The 15,995-nt window shown below is 37.3% G+C and overlaps 1 protein-coding gene across 7 annotated transcripts in view; it reads left to right on the top strand.

Annotated features, from left to right (window-relative positions):
* The window catches only part of CLIP4 (CAP-Gly domain containing linker protein family member 4), a 64,108-nt gene that overhangs the window by 41,094 nt on the left and 7,019 nt on the right, over positions 1–15,995 (top strand). For 6 of the 7 annotated variants that reach the window (XM_019943005.3, XM_019943007.3, XM_073791475.1 and 3 more), the window contains 3 exons: positions 2,661–2,784; positions 7,350–7,414; positions 15,087–15,159. In XM_019943005.3, coding sequence (XP_019798564.1) covers positions 2,661–2,784; positions 7,350–7,414; positions 15,087–15,159 — 262 coding nt within the window. The remainder of the gene's footprint in view (positions 1–2,660; positions 2,785–7,349; positions 7,415–15,086; positions 15,160–15,995) is intronic. The other variant, XM_019943009.3, reaches the window with a different exon arrangement.

The raw sequence follows: 15,995 nt of genomic DNA, 5'->3' as shown, positions 1-15,995 counted from the left end.
TTTGCGCACTGTGGGATCTTAAAAATGCATGTTTGTGTATTTATATACTCACTCCAATCTAGACTTAACATTGTGTTTCCAAAAGTAAAGATTATCCTTCTTTTATATTTTCAGTAATTTCTGATTGTAATTTCAAACAGAAGCCGGTTGAATAAAATCATGTTTGTATTTTTAAATAGCAATATGCTGTTTTGACACATGGTGGCATTGCAGCATTTTAGGAAATGGTTACCTAGAACATTGATGTTTTAAAAAAAGTTTGTAGCCTTCTGTCAAGAACTCTGAAGGATCTGAGATTTTACCCTATTTGCAAGTTAACAAGTTGGATTGCCATGGTTTCATAGATGCTGGCAGAAGATGGTAGGCTGCTGGGTCAGCGATAGAGGACCTCAGTGCTCTCTGCAATAGTGGTAGCCAAAGTGGCAGCATTCTCTTCTGTTTCCTGAGCCCAGTTCCCAGGGGGTGAGATAGGGAGGGCCAGGTGACACCTGTACACCCAGTGGTTTATGCTATAGGAGAGGAGCCCCGAGCTTAAGGAATCTGAACCTTTGTACTAGACAATAAGCATTCCTGTCTTTTGTGCCGGGGGAGACTCTGTCTCCATCCCCCAAGGCCATCTTCTCTACAAACATCCATGAAAAGACGGTCAGTGCCTCTGTCCATAAGGCCTGTAGAAACATGGAGAATTGTCTCCCAACACATTCTTGTTTCATTAGTACCATTTTTAATTGCAGTCCAACTACTAATGGATTGGAGATGGGCTATATGTTTTATAATTCATGTCTCTCTTAGGGCACCAGCTAGTAATTGAGATTAGTTAGAATGTTCTTAATATGGTTCTCAAATAAAAACCTAGGAATCCCAAAGGTAGGTTATTTTTCCACAATCACTATGTCTTCTGAGCTTCCTTTCTCTGGTTTTATTAAACAAGGCTCGAACGGTTTGTTTTGTTTGGAAGCAGTTGTTGTAGGTTGAATTTTAATTTTTAAACTCCTAGTGTAGAGCATTTAGAAATTTGAGAAGTAATAAGCAAATATAAAAGTTTGAAATTTTTCATTAAGGTCCTTCTGCTCTTTCAGAAAGAAGTAGCGTGTATTTCTTGTGGCATCAAAATTTAGATCAATCAATTCTATAGGACAGTGGTAATATCTAGGCTTTTTATAGATGATAAGATCTAGACCTGACAGAGGGCATGTTTAGCCCCTTCAGCATGTTTAGCAGTGCCACCTCGGAAAGAAAGTATCCAGACAGTATGCAGTCACTATGGTTAACACTTGCCATAATGCCTTCCTGCTGTGTGCTACACACTTTCAGGAGTTACATGGTAAACATGTAGCAGTGATATGGTGTATTAAAATGGGAAAATGCAAAAATTATATAGGAAAGCATCAAAGGCAGAAGGAAGTAAAACTTGGAAAATTATAACCGTGGCACTCAGAAATAACGATGGCAACCAGAGTAACCCAGTTAGCGGCATTCAGAAATGCGATGACTGAGCATTAGTATGGCTGAGCAGTGGGTTTGTATACCTTACTCTGTACCTGGGCAGGGTAGGACTGTTTAGGTATAAAAGACAATTACACGCATTACGTTAGTCTTTTCAACTCAAACTCCAATATCGGGAATGGACTCAGGTATCATCTTTTTGAACGTAAGAGGAAAAAAATTAAGAACTTCTAGATTGTCATTTTAGAGGTTATACAATTGACTCTTTGAACTATTAATCTGAAGGGAACAATATTTTTGTATTTTGTCATTTGTCATAAGTTTCTCAATATCTGTATCCTTATTTTTTTATTTGTTACTGATTCTAAGAGACCACATACAATTACTATTGTATTCTACTTTTAAATACAAAAATGAGTGGACTGTCAGGTACTTTTAACTGAACTGGAGGTACCCTCATCCAGAGCCATTACTCTAGGAGTATATGTCCATTTATCTAATATTTGCCACACTAAAAGCAACCTCACTATTTTAATTTTATGCTCTCTAGAAAAGGAAATCCTATTACTCTCCTCAGAGTGGGCGCTTTTAAATACTTAAAAGCCTTTTAGAAAATTATTCCTATTAACTCAACCTAAATCTTTTCATTTAGGTTAAAAATGATATTTTTTTCCTTCCTGGGTAGGGAAAAAATGAAAGAAAAAGAAGAGTCACCATGAAGTCTAGTCATATTTTCCATATTATTTTTGTCCCCCTTTAATTATTTCAGAACTGTTTGTGGTATTCTAATACTGGAAGAGTAAAATGAAAAGATTGCATATTCAGTTTATGATTTATACATCTCGGTATCATGTTACACTGCTCTCAAGTTAAACAGACCATGCTACCGAGTTAAGGACAGTTTCTTATTGTAGCTTTTAGATATGTTTTGGTCATACACTACTGGTATAATAGCTAATCCTTGCCAAATTTGTGTGTGTACATTTTATCTTTCTCCCCTAATGTACAACTCTGCAATTATGCTTGTAAAATGTTTTTCTAGTTGAAAATTTTTCAAATTTTGTTTTATAATTTTATCATGTGAAAGTTTAATGGTCATGAGGATTTTGGTCATTTGTGACAATGTTAAACCATCTAGACTTTGGGTTTGTATAATAGCATAACAATTTTGGATAAAGTGCAGATGCTTTTAAAATCCCATGTTCTTGTTCTAGGATATTGGTACGGGATAGAGCTTGATAAACCCCATGGCAAGAATGATGGTTCAGTTGGAGGTGTGCAGTATTTTAGTTGTTCCCCAAGATATGGAATATTTGCTCCCCCATCCAGGGTACAAAGGTGAGAAACAATGAAATTTACACTATTCACAAGAACTTTTTGTAATGTGCAGTGGGTTATAGTTAGAGTCCCTAATTTTATATTAAAGACATGCCCTGACTGTAGCCCATGTCTTCTTTCAAGGGGTTAACCAGCCACCTTCTTCAGAGGGAAGGCTCATGGAAAGCTAAATTTGCTTTGCTGAGGATTTGCAGTTTTAAAAACCTCCTTTATTCCTCATTTGCAAACCCTGTGAGTATGTGTAGGCTAGTAGGAGTGGTGTTTGCCGCTCTGAACAGTGAGAGCAGCAAGCTTAATCTGTCATGCAAACAAAAGTAAAAATGCTCTCTGATTGCCTCAGTCACATCCTAACTACATTAAATTTCCTGCCAGCAGGCACCCCATTCATTCTCCTACAAACCTAATGGAACCAAAATGGCTTTTTCCTTTGATTTCCTTAGTTTTCAAAAATAGATAAGCAGTAGATCTTTGGGGGAAGTGAAGCTTCAAGGATTTATATATAATATACCTCCCCGGTGTTTCTTCTTAAGATAGTACACTTTTGTACCAGCTCACTCTGGGTTTTTAAAAAAAAGTTGAGCAGAAGTGAGTCCTCATGAAATTCCAGGTACTATTGTGTGAAATGACTTAATGTGCTGAAAGAAGTTGGCTGGGTATGCTTTTCAGTGGATGGGAAATGGGATACTCATCTTTAAATAGGAAATAACATGTATGGTATAGTCACATTCATGAGAATAGATCTATGATCTCAACCTCGGAGTCCCATCTTGTTCCCTTCCAACTGGACTGTGTGACTGCCTCCTGGCAGATTTAATAGGTTTTATATCCATTTTCTTTCTCACTTTGTTTTTCTTATTGAATAATTACATGTAATTTTTGTATTCTTTTCCTTCTTCTATGATGTACTTAGTATAATTCTTTTCTTATTATTTATGATTTTATAACATTTAACGTATAATGCTTTTCAGTTTACAAAGTACCTTCAATTAAATGTTGTTTCATTTGATCCTAATAAGTATTTGGTCAGGTGAGCTGGAAAAGAATAACTACAGATGGTCCCTGACTTACAATGGTTCAGCTTACGATTTTTTGACTTTATGCTGGGGCAAAAGTGATAAGAATTCAGTAGAAACTGTATTTCACATTTTGAATTTTGATCATTCCCTGAGTTAGCGATGTGCAGTACAATTCCCTCGAGATGGCTGCGCAGGGCAGCAGCAGCTCCCAGTCAGCCACGTGGTCGCGAGGTGAACAACCAATACATTTACGACCCTTCTGTACCAATACAAGCATTCTGTTTTTCACTTGAAGTACAGCATTCAATAAATTACATGAGACATTCAACACTTTATTGTAAAATAGGCTTTGTGTTAGATGACTTTGCCCAACTGTAGACTCATGAAAGTGTTCTGAGCACATTTAAGGTAGGCGAGGCTAAGTGATGATGTTCAGTAGATTAGGTGTATTAAATGCATTTTCAACTTAAGATGGGTTTATCGGGACGTAGCCCTGTTGTAAATTGAGGAGGATCTGTACAAATAGTTATTGAGCATTTAGTAAGTGGTGGGCTCTGTACCATGTTACTTCATAAATCTCCCCCAGGCCCAGTGAGGTATAAGGTAATATGATTATTCCTATTTTTGCAGGTGAAGAAAAGTTACAAGAGATACAGTAGCTTTGCTAAAGTCCTATAGCTACTGTAGGGGACGAAAAACTTGTCCTGTCTATGAATTAAACTGACAACAGATAGATGAACAGGAGAAAAATCATGCACACTTATTAAATGTTAATTTTACATGCATGGGGGCATCACAGAAAGCAGTGAATGCCCCAAGTAGTGGTGAGAGTGAAGAGTTTATAGACCATCTCAATACGGGAAAGGGAGGGGGAGAACGGCCACTGTGGGGGAGCAGATGATGTTAGGAAAGATTAGTGGGCCCTTAGGAAAATGGATGGGGATACGATAGTCTGTGACAGTGTCTGGTGGGGTGTGGTGGTAACTCCTCATGTTCTCTCTTGTGATGAGAGTCAGTCTTTGCTTGATGAAACTCCCGGGAAGGGGATTTATGACAATTCAGTTCTTTTTTGGGAAGATCTGTTTTAGGCAGATAAGGGGAGTTCAGAGAAAGCCTCTTCCTGCATTTGTTGATTCTCACATGTCTTCAGCTCAAAATAATCTTTGCACCAGAGTGGCATGTTTTGGGTGGGATATTTTGATCTCGCACAGTAGTTAATGGTGGAGCTGGACTCAGCCCAGGTTTGTTATTTTGCTGTTGTTTTTTTCCTAAGCCCTTGCTTTTAGGCAGTTTGCTGGGGTTTTTCTTGGTAGTCATTTTATAATGAAGAAAAAGAGGTAGTAGCTAGTGGCACTTACACGTGCTGGCACTGTTTGAAGTACTCTGTATGTATTGTTCACTGCTCTGCAGCAACCCTGTGTGTCAGGTACTGCAGTTATCCCTATTTCACAGGTGGGGAAAGTAAGGCACAGAGAGGTTAAGTGAGTTGTGCAGTTGTACACAGCTCCCAAGTGGATATTTGAGCTCAGGTAGTGTAGTATCAGAATGTGTACTCTTAACCATTACCCTATAATGGTTAAAAGAGGCCCAGTGACTTTCTTTAGGACCTATACCTTATAAATGATTGATTTGGGAATAAAATCCATACTGAGTCACCCGTCAGTCTTCTGGGTTCTCATATTACTTTGAACAAATCTTCATTAACACATTGCTTCATTAACCCATTTTTTGACTTGATGGTGGTGCAAAAGTGATAAGAGTTTAGTAGAAACTGTATTTCACATTTTGAATTTTGATCATTGCTACAGTCTCTCCTAAGTTTTATTTGTCTCCTAGTCATGAGGACTGGGGTTCTCCGTCTCATGTTTGATTACCCAAGGAGCACATTCTGGCATGTTGTGTGCACAGTAAATATTGATCCAATTTTGTTCAGTGTTTTTATGCTGTAACGGCTTTCTTCTCTGTTATGTTGTGAAGCCTCTTTCTCTCTCCCTTCTTTTTCTTGCTTTGTTTATGGAACACACATTTTTTACTTTTTTTTTTGCCATCTATTTGGTCTTTAAGGTGATTCATTTAAAAGCAGCCCCCTCATCTTAGAAGAAGCAGGGCACTCTCTCTAAATGAACTGCTCTCTCTATCCAGCTGTCTTCCTATCATCTTCTGATTGTCTCATTCATCATCATCAAATACTATTAAGTGTCTTTTAGCACTTTGTGCTGTGCTAGGCGTTCTATAAGTAAATAAAACAGACATGGTGCCTGATTTTGAGGAGTTTCTAATTTAAACCAGCTTTGGAGCTCTTTAAAGATAACACTGATCTTCAAGAAGGAAGAATTTTAAACTAGGGACTCCTGAGAGAACAGTCAATCACATAGTGACCAATCACAGCCTCACCTTATATTGCGCTCCTCCCCAGATTGTAGCTGGCCGTTTACAATTTTTTAATTTTAATAGTTCCATTAAAAAATGTGCCTCCTGTCCCAGAATGCACATGGTACTTTCCTCTGCTTGAATGGTTTTCTACTATCACCCAAGTATCATCTAGTTAATGCTTTTTCTTCTATTAACTTACATATCAACCAATATTACTTTAGAGAAATTCTAAGACACTGACTGGATCTAATCTTTCTCTCTCTCTCTCTGTCTATTTTTTACTCAAGTGGTTTTTATCAGCATAGCATTAATTTTCTTATTCTCAGTTCATACCGTTACATACTTACTACTAATGAACTGATCACTTTTAGAATTAAGTTCTCAACTCTCCATCACAGCTTAATTCAAGTATCTGTCCTCTTCATCAAGTCATATTCTTTGCATTCATTAGTCTCTCATTGATTGCTGTATGTTATGTATCTTGTGAAAATGATGCATGTGAATTGCAAGATGAAATTGCAAATATTGTAAGAGTTGCAGGATTTCTTTATGGTAACAAAGTGTGCTGATGCAAGTGATTGATAGAATAAAGACTGCAGACTTAGGTCAGTAAACAGTTGGAAGAAAATGAGACTGTTATAGGATTGGCTTTTTAAAAATAAAGAATGATTTGAGTATCAAAGAAATAGACCTATAGTGAACGTGACCTTTATGATTGTGCTTAGAGTCAAGTACAAAATAAAACACGTTGAATCGTATTAGCCAGTTTTATCAGAAAAATCACATATATACACAAACTCAGCTGATGTTTTTTCAATGTAAAAGTGTGGTGTTTTTACAGTTATAACCTAACATTTGTTAAATTTCACATAAAATAAAATTTTCACATTTTTTAGTTTCATCTTTGAAAATAAAGCTCCAAAGAAGCAAAGTCAGGCCCCTATTTGAAATGAAGTCACCTGAAGTTGACTTTCTCTGTACTTACTATGCTTATATTGCCTGTCTGTGGTGCTAGATTGAAGTTCATCCCTGGCTCATGATAGATGCTTAGTAAATGCTTGTCGAACGAGTGAAATAAGAAAGAACCATTGGTGTGAAATCCTCAGTTAAGCACCAGTCTTAAATCTGAAGACCAGCTACTTCTAATGAGGTTTGCATTACTTGTTTTATTCACAGAGTAACAGATTCCCTGGATACTCTTTCAGAAATTTCTTCAAATAAACAGAATCATTCGTATCCTGGTAAGATTACACAGTTTTATGTTCCTAATAATTATTTCTTTGCTTTTATTCAATGAAAAATTTTTATTGTAAAGTATATATGTATACAAAAGAGTATATGAAATATATTTGTATAGTTTGTGTAATCATAAACAACATCTGTTACCCACTCCATAGCCAAAGATGATGATTACCTGTATGTCCTATAGAAACCCCTGAGTATCCCCTGAGTCTCACCTGCCTCCGTTTTCGTATACTCTGTCTTCAGGTTGTGCATCTTGAATTTTATGTTAATTATTCCCTTGATTTTCTTTATGTCTATCCCCCATAGATATGTCAATAAATAATATATGTTTAGTTTTTTTTTAACATCTTTATTGGAGTATAATTGCTTTACATTGTTGTGATAGTTGCTGCTGTATAACAAAGTGAATCAGCTATACATATACATATATCCCCGTATCTCTTCCCTCTTGTGTCTCCCTCCCACCCTCCCTATCCCACCCCTCCAGATGGTCACAGAGCACCGAGCTGATCTCCCTGTGCTATGTGGCTGCGTCCCACTAGCTATCTATTTTACATTTGGTAGTGTATATATGTCAATGCCACTCTCTCCCTTTGTCCTAGCTTACTCTTCCCCCTCCCCGTGTCTTCAAGTTTAGTTTTGATTGTTGTTTGCTATGTTAGTTAGTGTTCCATTAAAATACATTATTCATTTTATATTTGATGGATACTTGGGTTATATCCTGTTTTTAACTATTAGAAACTGTGCCGTTGTGCACATTTGCAGAAGTGTCTCCAGGATTGCCAGGCATGGGATACCCATATCTTCAGTCTTCCTGGGTGTGCCAAACTGTTGACGTGGGCAGTGGATGAGAGTCTCTGTCACTCCTCATCTCACCAACAGTAGTCTTGTTTGCCCATCTGATGGGTGTAAATGGTATCTCCTTGTGGTTTTAATTTGCACTTTTCAGATTACAGATGAGGTTGGGCCTGTTTCCATGTTTATGGACCACATAACATTTCCTCTTCCACGATGTTCCTATTCACATCTACTGCCCATTCTTCTTTTGGTTTGTTTGTTTTTTTCTTATTAATTTGTAGGTTTCTTTATATATTTTGGACACTAATATTTTGTCAGTTTTGTTTGTTGCAAATATCTTTCCCAGTTTTTGACTTGTCTTTTGCCACCCCCTCCCCTTCCTTTTTTGGCATCTTTTGATGAGCAGGAGTTTTTAATTTTTAAGTTGTCAAAATAGCAAACTATTATGCTTTTGCATGTTTTGTGACTTGTCTTTTCATTGTCTTAACAGTGTCTATCACAGAGTGGAAGTTTTTAATTTTAATGAAGTCCAAGTTATCAATTTTTTCTTTCATGACTTGTGCTTTTGGTGTTGTATCAAAAATGTCACCACCAAACCCAAGGGTACTGTGATTTTCTCCTATGTTATCTCCTAGAAGTCCTGTAGTTTAGTGTTTTACATTTATATCTATGATTCATTGAGTTATTTCTTGTGAAAGGTGTAAGTCGATGTCTAGATTCATTATTTTGCATGTGAATGTTTAGTTGTTCCACCATATTTGTTGAAAAGGCTATCCTTTCTCCATTGAATTGCCTTTGCTCTTTTGTCAAAGATCAGTTGACTGTGTTAGTGTGGGTCTATCTCTGGGCTCTCTATTCTGTTCTGTTGATCTATTTGTCTTTTTCTTTTGCTGATACCAAACTGTATTGATTACTGCAGCCGTATAGAAATTCTTCAAGTTTAGTAGTGGACTTTGATCTTCTCCCTCAATGTAGTGCTGGTTTATCTGGGCTTTTTGCCTTTCTATATAAACTTTACAATGTGTTTATTGATGTCTGCAAAATAATTTGCTGTATTTTGATTGGGATTGCATTGAATGTATAGATGAAATTGGGAAGAACTGATGTCTTAACAGTATTGAATTTTCCTATCCATGAACATGGAGTGCTTGTCCATTTATTTAGATCTTTGATTTCTTTCATCAGAGTTTTATAATTTTCCTAATATAGATTCTATACATGTTTTATTAGATTTATACCTACCTGTTTCTTTTTTTATTTTGGTGTTAATGTAAGTGGTATTGCTTTATAGTAATTCTTTTTACCTTGTATCAGCCTTCTTGTGGTTAAGTACTTGCCTAAAAAATCTTTTTCTAGCCATTGCCTTAATCTTTCTATGTTCTCATGTCTTTGGAATATCTTCTATTATCATTTTTTTTTTTTTTTTTTTTGCGGTACGCGGGCCTCTCACTCTTGTGGCCTCTCCCGTTGCGGAGCACAGGCTCCGGACGCACAGGCTCAGCAGCCATGGCTCACGGGCCCAGCCGCTCCGCGGCATGTGGGATCTTCCCGGACCGGGGCACGAACCCGTGTCCCCTGCATCGGCAGGCGGACTCTCAACCACTGCGCCACCAGGGAAGCCCCTGGAATATCTTGTAAATAGAATATAACTGGATTTTACTTTTTTTAGAAAAAGACAACCTTTGTTTTTTAATCTGAGTTTCACCTATTTGCATTCATTGTAGTTAGTAATATATTTGGATTTATTTGTTATTCATTTGTTTTCTAATTTTTCAACTTTTTTGTACTTAAATGTTTTTCTTTCTTGACTTCATTCTGGTTATATTGCTACCCCCTCTTTTTTCCATTTAATTTTTTACTTGTATAAAAATTACATTCTATGAATATGCTTCCTAGTAATTAGGTACTTTGACATACATACTTAGCAAAGCCTAAAGTTAATCATTATGTTTACTCTTTCTCAAATAATAGGAAGTCCTTAGAAACTGAGTTTCTATTTTGTTTCCCTCACAAATTTCACATTATTATAATAGTTTTTATATAATTGATATTTATTTAATTTGCTCATGCATGTCAATATTTACCGATATCTTTCGTCATTAATCCTTAGAACGTACACTTGAAATCATTTTGTTTCTACCTCATCTATATTCTTAAATATTTTTTTAGAAAGGGTCTATTGGTAGGAAACTCAGTTTTTGTCTGTCTTTTCTAATGATAGTTTTACTGAGTAAAAGTAAAAATTGGTGCAATTTTAATTATAGTTTGAAAGCTGTTTTCTCCCTGCACATTGACAATATAATTCTTCTGCTTTCTGTCTTCTGTCAAATTTTTGAGAAATCAGCTGTCAGTCTCCTTAATCCATACCATTGTAGGTGGTTTATCTTTGCTGTTTGACTGCTTTTAAAGATCTTCTCTATTTCCTTTGTGTTGTACAGTTTTGCTATGATTATGTCTAGGTGGAGACTTCCCTTTGTTTATTCTGTTTGGCATCTTGGGTCTTCCTGGATCTCGGAATTAGTGTCTTTGATTAATTCTGTAAAATTCTTGCCCATATACTGAAAATATTTCTTCCTTTATGCTCTTTATTATCTCCTTCCAAAATTCTGACGAGTAGTATAGTCCACATTTTCACTTTCCCACGCCTCGTTCATATTTTTCACAACTTTGTCTCTCTGGACTGCATTCTGGATATCTTCAGAGTTACCTTTCTGTTTCTTGATTCTTTCTTCTGCTATGTTTATTCTACTGCCTAATTCAGCCGCGAAGTTTTTTAATTACAAAGTTTTCATTTTTTTTCTTTTTGCAAGTCTGTTTGGTTGTTACTTATTGTCACTTTCCCCACATTTTCAAGTTTTTCTTTTATGCTATTAAACATTTTAAATATTGTTACTTTTTATGATTAATAATTCAATATCTGAAGTCTTTGTGAGTCTGATTCTGCCATCTGTTTCTGTTGAGCCTAACTTGTGGCACCTTCTTTCCTTGTGAATTTTGTTATTTATTGTTGTGAAATGCTTATTTTACTTAGAATTTAATGTATGGGAATTCTTTTAAGCCTGGGTTGATGCCGCTTGAGAAGATTATACAGGCATATCTTGTTTCATTGTGCTTTGCTTTTTTTTGCTTCTCAGATACTACATTTTTTTACAAATTGAAGGTTTGTGGCAACCCTTCACTGAGCAAGTCTGTTGGCGCCATTTTTCCAACAGCATTTGCTCACTTTATGTCTCTGGGTCACATTTCGGTAATTCTCACAATATTTCAAACTTTTCCGTTATTATTATATTTGTTATGGTGTATCTGTGATCGGTAGTCTTTGATGTTAGTATTGTAATTGTTTTGGGGCGCTGTGAACCGCATCCATATAAAATGACAGACTTAATCGATAAATGTGTATGTTCTTACTGCTCCACCAACTGGCTATTACCCCATCTCTTTCCCTCTCCTCGGGCCTCCCTATTCCCTGAAACTCAAAAATCTTGAAAGTAGGCCAATTAATAACCCTACAGTGGCCTCTGAGTGAAAGGAAAAGTTGCATGTCTCTCACTTTAAATCAAAAGCTAGAGATGATTACGCTTAGTGAGGAAGGCATGTCAAAAGCAGAGACAGGTCAAAAGCTAGGCCTCTTGTACCAAACAGTTAGCCATGTGTGACTGCAAAGGAAAAGTTCTTGAAGGAAATCAAAAGTGCCACTCTGGCGAATGCACAAATGGTAAGAAACAGCCTTATTGCTGATCCAGAGAGAGCTTTTATGGTCTGGACAGAAGATCAAACCAGCCACAGAATTCCCTGAAGCCAAAGCCTAATCCAGAGCAAGGCCCTAACTTTCTTCAATGCTATGAAGGCTGAGAGAGGTGAGGAAGCTGCAGAAGAAAAGGTTTGAAGCCAGCAGAGGTTTGTTCATGATATATAAGGAAAGAAGCCGTCTCCATAACCTCAAAGTGCAGGGTGAAGCAGCAAGTGCTGACGTAGAAGCTGCAGCAAGTTATCCAGAAGATCTAGCTAAGGTCGTTAATGAAGGTGGCACCACTACACAATGGGTTTTCAGTGTAGATGATACAGCCTTCCACTAGAAGAAGATGCCTTCTAGGACTCTCATCGCTAGAGAAGGGAAGTCAGTGTGAGGCTTCAAAGGAGAGGCTGACTTTCTTGTTAGTGGCTAATGCAGCTGGTAACTTTAAGTTGAAGCCAGTGCTCATTTACCATTCTGAAAATCCTAGGGCCCTTAAGAATTATGTTACATTGGGACTTCTCTGGTGGCGCAGTGGTTGAGAATCCGCCTGCCAATGCAGGGGACATGGGTTCTAGCCCTGGTCCGGGAAGATCCCACATGCCGCAGAGCTACTAAGCCCATGGGCCACAACTACTGAGCCTGCGCTCTAGAGCCCAGGAGCCACAAGTACTGAGTCCACGTGCCACAACTACTGAAGCCCGTGTGCCTAGAGCCCGTGCTGCGCAAAAAGAGAAGCCACCGCAACGAGAAGCTCGCACGCTGCAACTAGAGAAAAACCACATGCAGCAACAAAGACCCAACACAGCCAAAAGTAAATTTAAAAAATACTAAATAAATTTATTAATAAAAAAGAATTATGTTATATCTACTCTGCCAGTGCTCTGTAAATGGAACAATAAAGCCTAGAGGACAGCACATATATTTACAACGTGGCTGACCGAATATTTTAAGCTCACTGTTGAGACCTACTGCTCAGAAAAAAAAAAAAGATTCCTTTCCAAATATTACCATTGACAATGCACCTGGTCACCCAAGATCTCTGATGGAGATGTACAATGAGGTTAACGTTGTTTACGTGCCTGCTAACACAACATCCATTCTGCAGCCTGTGGGTCAAGGAGTAATTCTGAGACTTCCAACTCTTAGTATTTAAGAAATACATTTCATAAGGCTTTGGCTGCTATAGACAGTGATTCTTCTGATGGATCTGGGCAAAGTTCATTGAAAACCTGAAAAGGATCCACCATTCTAGGTGCCATTAAGAATATTCGTGATTCATGGGAAGAGGTCAAAATATCAACGTTAATGGGAGTTTGGAAGACGTTGATTCCAACCCTCATGGACGACTCTGAGGGGTTCACAACTTCGGTGGAGGAAGTACCTGCAGATGTGGTAGAAATAGCAAGAGAGCTAGAATTAGAAATGGAGCCTGAAGGTGTGACTGAATTGCTGCAGTCTCATCGTAAAACTTGAACAGATGAGGTATTGCTTCTCATGGATGAACGAGGAAAGTGGTTTCTTGAGATGAAATCTACTCCTGGTGAAGATGCTGTGAAGATTGTTGAAATGACAATAAAGGATTTAGAGCATTACATAAACTTGGTTGATACAGCAGCAGCGGGCTTTGAGAGGATTGACTCTAATTTTGAAAGAAGTTCTACCGTGGGTAAAATGCTATCAAACAGCATCGCGTGCTACATCGAGAAATCATTTGTGAAAGAAAGAGTCAGTCAATGTGGCACACTTCACTGCCGTCATGTTTTAAGAAGTTGCCATAGACACCCCAGTTTTTAGCAAGCACCACCCTGATCAGTCAGGACCCTCCACCAGCAAAAAGATTGTGACACCGAAAGCTCAGATGATGGATAGCAGTTTTTAGCAATAAGGTATTTTTAAATTAAGGTATGTGTATTTTTCTTCTTTTGTACATAATGCTACCGCACACTTAATAGACTACAGTATAGTGTAAACAACTTCTAGATGCCCTGGGAAACCAAAAAATTTGTGACTCGTTTTGTTGAGATATTTGCTTCATTACTGTGGTCTGGAACCGACCCTGCAGTCTCTCTGAGGTATGCCTGTGTTTACTTCTGCCAGTTGCCTAGAGGCACTGCCAACCTTAGTTTACGTTCTCTGCAATGTTGTTGTTGTCGTCTTTATATTACACAGATAAAATGAATTTGGCTGGTGATCACAGATCTGGAGGGGGGAACATTTTGCTTTCTGCACAGTGGGGTTGACACAAGCTGCTTTCCTTTGTGTTCCTCTGAGTGGTGCTTCATTTTGTTTCTCATTTGACTTGACACTGAGGATGAACTGCTCGGGACCCTCCCTTTTGTTAGGACCCCATCTTGGCAGGCCCCAGCTTCTCTGGAGGGCAGTGTAGTCCTGGGGTACAAGGTGGTTAGGTTGCTTTGGGGGAAACCTTCCATGGTTTCTCTTTTTGGTTTTTGGCCTCTTTGGAATTGTGCCACTTGTATGAGGTCAACAGTATTTTTTTAAAAAAAATTATAGTTGTTTTAAATTATACTTGCTTCATTCGGGAGGTTCACGCAGCACATCTGGTGGGCCGTAACTGCCAGAACTGGAAATCCCTTTCTTTTTTAAAAGCATCTTTTAAAGACTTTACCTTTTGTGAAGTCTTTTTCTTTTTTTTTTTAATAACTCTGTCATTTGGGGATGCCAACAATCATAAGCTCTGAAATTCATTGTTCAGAATTTTATAAATGGGGTATATTTAGTGATAGTGTTTTTTTAAACCATTTTTATCCTTTTATTTTTTAATACGATTTATCAAGATTATAATATTGGAGAGTAAAAAGATTAAGCTTTATCAATGTGTAATTCGATTTCATTTGGTTTTCAGGAAAGTTTATAATAAAAACCTCCAAAAGTAATGTCATGATCTTAACTTATTCATGTAGTGCATAGTTTGATGAGAAAGGTGAGGTAACAATCGTCAAGAAGTCTAAACTGTTACAATCTACATGCACTTATTTTCTTTGCTTTCTGTTTCCAAAGAAACACTTGGTAGAATAGAACGTCTGTAGAAGAAATGATAAAAGATAACTTTTAACAAGGACTGTGAATTTGTGATTTAGTTTTCCTCATCTGACCTTAACTTTCATATTTAGGTTTTAGGAGAAGTTTCAGTACAACTTCTGCTTCTTCCCAGAAAGAGATTAACAGAAGAAATGCTTTTGCCAAGTGAGTATTAAGAAGATTTAGAAAAAACGCCTTTCAGGATGAACATGACAGGATTCTGTGAAGAAATAAAAGTGGGATTTTGTATCTTTTACATTGCGTGGTAGAATTTTAACACTTAGGAGGAAAGGTGTGATGAGTGTGTCAGTGAGAAGAGTTCTTCCTCCCTCCTTTGCAAGCTCAATTAAAAATGTCACCAGTGACTAAAAGTAGTATACGGAATATATTTTCAAAGAGGTTTAGTACTGTTAATAAAAGTTGGAGGAATTTACATTCTGTATTATCATTGAATAGGGTGGACTGATTTTAAACTCTGTTTACTTGATTAGTCAGAGAATTGATTTAATATTTTGGGAAGTCCATAAAAGGAATGTCAGGCCTATTTGCATCAGGTCATCTTATTATTATTTTAAAAAATACTCCTACTTCCTCTTGTAGAATACACTGCTCCCTTTTTCGTTGTTGTTGTTTCTTTGTAGAGAGAATCTCCTTTTCTCTTTTTCATTTATATTGCTATTTATAGACCTCAGACCCAGTTTACTCCCCCTAATAGTTTTCTGAGACGTTTAGGAACTTCTTAACCTTTTGAGGAATATGAGGCTCTTCTAGGCTGATTAGGTTAAGGAGGTGTTTTTTTGTTTGTTTGTTTTTGTTTTTTAATTTTAAATCCTTCCAGTTAATCTATGAACAATGCCCTGGGGGAAAAACGTCTAGCTCAGTAGGTAAGTGCACTAGTTGTGGGGCCCTAGAAGCCACTAGGAATCATAGCCCACACAAGAGGACTTGACGATCACATGAGCAACAGGCAGGTAGTTTATATAATAATCTGGCATGAAGTT

This window comes from Tursiops truncatus, chromosome 14, assembly GCF_011762595.2.
Source record: "Tursiops truncatus isolate mTurTru1 chromosome 14, mTurTru1.mat.Y, whole genome shotgun sequence".
NCBI classification, from domain to species: Eukaryota; Metazoa; Chordata; class Mammalia; order Artiodactyla; family Delphinidae; genus Tursiops; species Tursiops truncatus.
Note: the sequence above shows the minus strand (reverse complement) of the source record. Positions and strands in the feature narration are given on the sequence as shown.